The 8,388-nt window shown below is 39.4% G+C and overlaps 1 protein-coding gene across 1 annotated transcript; it reads left to right on the top strand.

The window, feature by feature from the left end:
- LOC120295378 (calmodulin-binding protein 60 C-like) lies at positions 1-8,125 on the top strand. The gene is made up of 9 exons (XM_039316453.1): positions 1-237; positions 3,147-3,343; positions 4,287-4,359; positions 4,857-4,909; positions 5,338-5,437; positions 5,537-5,583; positions 5,697-6,190; positions 6,301-6,360; positions 7,753-8,125. Exons 1-9 carry the CDS (start codon positions 1-3, stop codon positions 7,755-7,757), a joined length of 1,266 nt encoding a protein of 421 aa, XP_039172387.1. The 3' UTR covers positions 7,758-8,125.
- Positions 8,126-8,388: the final 263 nt, after the last annotated feature.

Here is an 8,388-nt window from a genome sequence, read left to right as displayed (position 1 = left end):
ATGGCAAACCCTCTGGAGAACCCATTCAATTTACTAATTGTGAATGCTTCGTCCCGCCATCGGGGCCACAGCTCCTTGATCGGGTTCTGCAACATCCTCCTTGTCGATCCATTATTGGGGCCACGGCTCCCCGATCGAGGTCCACGGCTCCTTCATTATTGGGGCCATTATGGGGCCACGGACATCCTCCTCGTCGTTCCACTATTGGGGTCACGGGATCACGGCTCCTCGATCGAGGTCTGCAAAATAAAAAAAAAATTCGGACCATTTCCAAGCAATGCACGCGCACTGCAATTTTAATCATTACTAGTATGAAAAGTTTTGGGAGGTAGCTTATTTTTAAACAAGATCCACGCGCTTTTCAGCTTGGTCAACATAAGTCCTCAAACAACAATGAAGCGTCCACGCAAGTGACATTTCAGACAAACTTCCTTGATCCACAACCACCACTTCCCATATATTGACCAAGTGTCCTCCATTATTAGAGTGACATGAAAGATTATAGATGGAATTCCTCCGAAACTGACTTATAGTGAAACGTTGGAAGTAAAGAAAAAATAAACATGACCAAAGTTCAGAGACAAAATGAAACGTCAAATTGGACATGATTTTACTTAAACTTGATGAAAAAGACTTTAATAGAAGTACAAAAAGAAAGAAGAGTGGGGGGAAGAGAGAGAGAGAGAGCAGCGATCACATGAATTACTACTTTCTTCGTCAAATGGAATGTGAATGAGCCAATGAGAGAATCAACATAGGGTGCACCGAAGGCAATTTTCCATCACCACTTGTACCGTTTGAAAGTGACATTATTGATGATGGATCATTTTAATAAAGTTTAATCATAATAATTTATGAAATGATGATGAGATCAACACTTGGGGATTATAATGAATAAAGTCATGTATCAGGCAGCCAAATGTCATTTTTTCAGTATTTGCTTTTAATTTGCATGAGAAATTAATTTCACTTGGTCATGGAGTCAAAGGAAAAATTATGATAGTAACAATAAAAATTATAGCTTGCATTAAAGATTTTTGTTCAAGTAGTTGAAATATTGTCTAAGATTGAGAGTTCCTATGAAAATGATACATCAAGAATCACTCATCTCTTTGCAAAGAAACCTTGTGCAAAAGCTCAGGTAAGAAAACTAGCGAGTTCTCATAATCAATATGATTTTAACCGCATACAATACATGTGGCATTCTAAACCTTGGGAAAACAACAACCTTATGACGAAATCAAGAAACAATAAATCGTTTTGACATCATCAATTTTATGAAGAGGCATACTAATTAGCCTCTAACATTCCTTGAACCAATTTGTAGTACATACATTTTCTTAATAAGTAACCAAAGAACACATTCTTTCATGATTATACTTTATGAGTTATAGCTATGCTGGATTAGAAGCGATTATTCGAAATATTATGTCACTCGGCACCTAGATGATAATCGATATTCAAGCATGTGACCATTGAAGATTTACCGTGAACATTTAAGGGAAAAATAGCTCAATTATTTAATAGGCAAATGTAGAAAAAAGAAAAAAGAAAAAAGTACACGCAGCTTCATAACTCATAAGGTTAAAGGGGCAAATTAGTAAAGTTAGAGAGAAGAAAAAAAGAAAAATTTAACCGACATAAATCTTATTTTGGGAGGAAGCTTATTTCCACGCGGTTTTGAGCTTTTAAACATAATGGCCGACATAAATCCTCCAACTACAATGAAGCATGCATGCAGGTAACATTTCCCAGAACCTTCCTATGATACTCAACCACCATTTCTCATATATTGACCAAATGTCCTCCACTATTGGAGTAACTTGAAAGATTATGGACGAAATTCCTCCGAACGAAAATGAGACCTCATATGGCAATTACATTTCTAATTTTTTTCCAATACGGCTTACTTATAGTGAAACGTTAGAAGTAGAAAAAAAAGAAGACCAAAGTTATGGCGATTATTTTTAGGAAAAACCGTAAAACAAATGAAGCATCAATTTCTTCATCAAATGGAATGCGAACGAGCCAAGAAAAGAATTATATATGGTGTGGTATCCGTAAATAGTCAACTGAAGGCATTTTTCCAGGCCCGCTCGCACCGTTTAGAAGCTGTGCGATTAACTGGAATTTTAGGGTGCTTGCACAAAAGCTACACCTAGATGATAATCGATAATTGAGCATGTGACCCATTGATTAAAGATTAGGTTGAGAAGATTTCCCTTGGTATGTTGTTCGCAAAAATAGCCCAGTTATTTAATAGGCAAAAGCAGAAAAAATAAGAAAGAAAAAGAAGTACATACAGCTTCATAGCTCATAAGGTTAAGGGGACAATCTAGCAAAGTTAAAGACAAGAAAAAAGGAAAAATTCTCAAGCCGGCAATCGAACCCAATGTTCATCAATAAATCGTTTTGGCATCATCAATCGGAAGGAGAGCCATATTAATTTGCCTCCATCATTCCTCGAATGCGTACATATTTTCTCAATAGATAACTTTAACACACATTCGATTGTTGTTACAATTTATACGTAGTAGTCATGTGTAATTAGCAGTAATCAATCAAAGGGATAATGTATTGGAAGTGATAAAATTTGTCACAAAAGTGCAATTAAATTCTAAAATTTTCAAAAAATCTAATAAAATCCTAAAACTTGTTAGCATTTTCCATTTATTAAGTTGAAGGGAGTTAATGAAAGAACTTGATTGCATAAATTTGACAAATTTTAAGACTTGATGAAATTATTTTTTAAAGTTTTAAGACTCCATTATACTATCTTGACAAATTTTAAGACTTGATCGAATTATTTTTTAAAGTTTTAAAACTCAGTTATACTATCCTGAAAAGTTTTAAATTTTCAGTATATTTATCCTTTAATTGATTTTTTTTTTTAACTTGCTCAAGATATTGGAGCATATGACCGATTGGATCAAAGATCGGGTCAAAAAGAAATTGCACGGGCAGCTTCATAAGGTTGAGGGGGCAAATTGCTGGAATCTAAGGAAAAAAAGGGTAATTCTAAAACCGGCATCCTTTCCCGGAAATGTACCGCACTTTATCTCAGAAAAGATGTGCCTACTCCGGACACGACATTATAAAACACACCCCGATGATTACAAACTCATTACTTTGAATTTGGGCTTGAGTTCTTACATAAACTGTTCATCATCTCCTTCATTTCTGTGCTACATTCGTTCCTGTTTGTTCAGCAGCCAAATCCTTCCAAGTTCTTGATGAGCTCCACAAAAGCAAAGAAAATCATGTCGACGCAAAAGAGAGCTTTGCCTTCCACTTCTTCAGATCAAGCAAGTCTACTCAAGAGGCCACGCAACGCTCGAAAGAAGTAAGTTCACTCTTCCCTCTCAACATTTCGATGCTTGATCGATTATTTTATGATCGTGTTTGTTCTAGCTTTATTTGAGGGATTTTTTTAATAATATATTTTTGAATTATTTTATTAATTTTAACCTTTTTTCCCCTCCCCCTCCTCCCTCCTTCTTCCTTTGGCTTTGGCGACCGGCCAAAGGGGAGGGCTGGCTGGTCGCCAGACTTAGGTGGCTAAGCAAGCCCTCACTAGATCCGGCAAGGGTGGCCTCACCGTTGCTAGGTCTGGTGAGGCGAGCCCCGCCGGATTTGGCGAGGGGGGCTTGCTGTCGCATCTGGCAAGGCCCTCCTCGTCGGATCTAGCGAGGGCTTGCCCGGTTGTCGAAGTCAAAGGAAGAAGGAGGGAGGAAGGAGGAAGAAGGAAAAGGGAGAAAAAATAATAAAATATTTCTAAAAATAAAATATTATTAAAAAAAGGGTCGCCGGTCCCGGTCGATGGTCACTTTGGCTGACCAATTTTGACCGGATAAATTGATTTGACACAATTGTAAAAGATTCAAGACTTAATTGGTCAAAAAAATAAATTTAGAACTGAATTGGCACAATAAGTTTTAGGATTTTTTTGGTAATTTTCCCGAACGAGGATATATGGCAAAGGAAGCATAACATTGATTAACTTTTGCCTCGTGACAATTCTAAATCGCTTTCGTTCTGTTTTTTGTTCGTGGGATTGTGCTGTGGATTAGATACGAAGCATAAAGACCTCCAATGTTGCCATCTCGACTCTGTTTTGCGATTTCGGCCTGGGCCAATCGCTTTATTTCCTCCTGATTCGAATTAAACTTTCTTGGAAACTTTTACATAGCCAGTGAGCTGTTATTGTTACTGGGTTACTTTGCTGTCCTGTTTGCCAAATTGTACCATCTTGATTGTACTTTTGTGCTGACCTGATCTTCACGCAGTCAAACATGGCACTGGTCCGAGGGGAATCTCATGCCGAGGAGCTGGTTGACAGAGGACGATGTCCGGAGAGTGGTAAGATGAGTGAAGTAGCCAACTTGGACATACAAAATACAGTCTTTATTGTGCTTCAACTGCTGATCTCTTCAATTAGGAGCGGTTGGATGCATTTCTGACCTTCCAGTCAGTTTCCGGATAGAAATCCACATGAGAAATTGCTGCGAGATGAGTAGAAAATTATCGTTTGAGTGGTAAAAATGACCCGCTGACTGTTCTAGGCTTTTCCTGTGAAGCAATTCCACTAAGAACATGATTTAGGCTCTTCATGTTGTTTCGGACAGTATGGATCACAAAAAGATCCAGATTTTTCAATGAAGTGGCTTGGACATAATTTTTTCCTTGAATCTTGGAAAATGTGGTCAATGACAACTTGCATGTCGGCCTTACCAAAAAAAGAAGACAACTTGCATGTCGAAGGAGAACAATGAAAATACCTGTTATGTCAAACTTGTATGAGATGAAGACGTGGCAGATTGCAATGTAATTCTTTGACATTACTCCTTGCTGAACAGGTCAGGGAAGAGCTGGAGCGTGCTAAATCTGACTTGGCCGAATACCGTCGAAGGTGAATAAATATTATTTGGTTTGTTAGCTATAGCTCATCTGCATCAACTGATTCTTCTAGGAGAATTTCCATGTGTATTGTCTTGACAGGTAGAAATATCATGGAGTATCATAAGCCATCGGTCAATGATTCTGTTCAGCAAAGTGTAATAATACCTGCACATACATTATTTTTTCAATCACTGAAAGGACGTTGCATTTAGAGATGGCTGCTAATTAAACTTTACTTGCTTCTGTTATCAATGTACTGGATAAAAATGTATTCCAGATTTGTGTTGACTTTTCTATGTTGCGTTACATTAAAGGAATGCATTTGATGAGTTTGGTAGACTAATATCCATCTTTTTATACTGTAATCAAGTCTGACATTCGTATGAAGTAGTAACTAAAATGTTACATATGGATATTTGTCTATTTGTTACAAATAAGTCCACAAGACAGCCATTGTTCAAGGTGTAGTTGCATTGGGGATGCTCTCAAAGATGATGTACAACAGGCATGCTCAACAGAGAATGCTGTTAAAAAACCGGTAAGATAAACAAAGTTCATTGAATTTACACTTTGGCAATTCACTTTCTTTTGAAAGGTCTCCAACTTTGGCAATTCTGCTGTTGGCCTTATTTGCCAGGCGGAAGCAATGGGGCTTGCAAACATTCACCCTCCCCACCTTGCAAGGTACGAATGCACATACCTTGTTGGTAGTTTGTCTCTCTTTGTAGCTACTTTTCCAATTTCCCGCTTCTGTACCCGTTCCTATTTCTAATGGTTGTTCTCTCGAGAGAATGCAGGGCTAATGTTAAATCTACGGTGAAGAATGATGCGAGAAACTTACGGCTTCAACTTCGAAACAAACTCTCACTTCCTCTATTTACTGAAAAGAAACTAGAAGGAGAGGGTGGTGCTCGCATTTCCGTTGCATTGATCGATGCGGATACAGGGGATGTCGTTACGTCAGGGCCAGAAGCCTCCATCAAGTTGGACGTCGTCGTGCTTGAAGGTGACTTCAACAAAGACGATGAGGAAAATTGGGCTCCAGAAGATTTTGATAGCTACGTGGTTAAAGAACGAGAAGGAAAGGGGCCGCTTTTGAAAGGAAAGCTCCAAGTGAAGCTCAAGGCTGGTGTTGGGGAGCTGGGAGACTTGATGATTACTGACAATTCCAGCTGGAATCGAAGCAAAAGTTTCAGGATAGGGCTCAAAGTGGCATCGCGTGATGGTAAGAGTACACGAATCCGAGAAGCAAAAACAGATGCCTTTCCTGTTAGGGAACGTAGGACACAAGGTAATGTATCATAAATTTTAGTATCGCATTTTTATGGTGAAATCATAAAACTTGTTATATTAATATAGAAAAATCCTTATAATAACTCCATTCAATATGTCAAATTGAAGGCGAGGAATTTGAAGAAGCAAAAACAGATCCCTTTCCCGTTAGGGAACGTAGGACACAAGGTATGTATAATAAGTTTTGCAGTATTGCATTTTTATGGTGAAATCATAAAACTTGTTAAACTGATATGGAAAAGTCCCTATAATAACTCCTTTCAATATGTCTAATAAAAAAGACCAAAGTAGTATTTTTTTATTTATTACAATCTTAATAACAGGCACTGCATCACAAATAAACTTGAAATTTTAAAAGGAAAAAGAACAAGAAATTAAAAATTAAAAAAGAGAGAAAGAAAAGGATAAGAATAAAACAGGGTTACACATCTAAATAAGACAGATCGAATCAGTTTTAAAGAAGGGACGCAGTTGGGTGGGTCCTTGGCATGCCGAGACTCACCCTCCCTCCCTCGGGCAAAAGTTGCCGTCTCTCTCTCTGACGTCATATCTTCGTCACCGTCGTCATCCGCTACGATTCAGGTAACGGAACGGCAACCTCCCACCCGCTCTGCTCGACTCCGTTCCCCTCCATAAATTCACACCCTCCTCCCCCTTGCTGACTCAGCTCGCTTCACTTTCGCTCTCCTTTCGCTTCCCTTTTTCCCTCTTTCTCCTCCGTCGCGCTCCGTAGCATCGCTTGCTTTGCTCCTCTTCCCGCCAGCTGCCGGCCGCCATGGATCTCGACCTCTCCCTGAAGCTCGTGAAGAAGGTGTAGGGGGGTGACGGTGGGTCATATGCCCTCGAGAAGGACGGCCTCGTCCTCCCCCGCTATTGCGACTCTGCCAAGGTCGTTAGCTACCAGCCGCCGCCTATCGCAGGTCGTCAGCCACCAGACACATCCCACCACTATTCAAGTAAAAATTTACACCCGAAACTGAATCATCCCTACCCCAACTCTGGAGATTCAAACCCCCACCTCTCTCTTCGGGTGGCTTAGATATGTTGTGTATATATATTATATCAAGTCTTATTATATTCCTACTCTAATTCTCAATCTCAAATTTTTGTCCTCTCTTTTTGTAAAGCGATACCTGAAACTATATCATCCTTACCCCAACCTCCTTTAAGAAAGTGAAGATTCAAACTCCCCATCTTTTCACATTAAAAGGGTGGCCACTGGGCAAACCCAGTGGTTAGATATATTGTATATTGGTAGGTTAGTCTTGTAGTTAAAGGAAATAATTGTCAACTCAAGAGATTCGAACCCTCACCTCTCTCTTCCACGTTGAAAGAGTGGCCACGCCCCCAATGGTTAAATATGTTGTACATTGGTAGGTTAGTCTTGTAGTAAAGGAAATAATTGTCATTATTGTACCGCGTAAAGAGTGTCCAGCCCATACTCTATTACGAGCTATCAAGGTCTTAGAGAAGAGGTTTGCACGCCTATCGATGTTTGCTGCGACTCATTAATCTAATAGCGACTGAGACCTTACTGACTTTGTTCTCTTCATTTTGCAGGATAAAAAACATCATCCGCCTCTATCGGATGATGAAGTCTGTTGGTTGAAGGAGATTGCCAAAGATGGGAAAATCTCACTAAACTGAGTAAAGCTAGAATAAGGGCTTCCTTAGCTAATTTGTCTCAAAACTTCACCTAATAGCTTTTAGAGATTTTTTAGTTGCAAAACAAGTTTTGTTTTGGCCTATTGATCTTGGCATTACTGCAATTTCATCCTCTACTCACTTTACAGCATACGAGAAACACTATCCACCGGCATCTGACGATGACGTCTGGAGATTGGAAATTATCGCGAAGGGTGGATCATTTCACAAGAGGCTGGTTGATACAGGAATATGTAAGGTGGAAGAGTTTTTACGACGACTCTCCATGGACCCTGAGAAACTGAGAGATGTGAGATTTTGCAGATGGTTCTCAATTTGGATCGAACTCCCTAGACCAAGAAGAGTAATGACGTGTTTGTTCATTGCAGATTCTTGGCATGACAGAGAAGAAGTGGAAAGCCCTCCTAGATCATGCAAAAACTTGCACTCCGAATGGGAAACTCTACATGTATAATGAAAATGATTGCAGTGTTATATTCAACAGCGTTGGTCAAGTCAGAGGCCTAACTGCGGGCGGGATGTATTATGCTG

This window comes from Eucalyptus grandis, chromosome 1 (genome assembly GCF_016545825.1).
Source record: "Eucalyptus grandis isolate ANBG69807.140 chromosome 1, ASM1654582v1, whole genome shotgun sequence".
NCBI lineage: Eukaryota > Viridiplantae > Streptophyta > Magnoliopsida > Myrtales > Myrtaceae > Eucalyptus > Eucalyptus grandis.
Note: the sequence above shows the minus strand (reverse complement) of the source record. Positions and strands in the feature narration are given on the sequence as shown.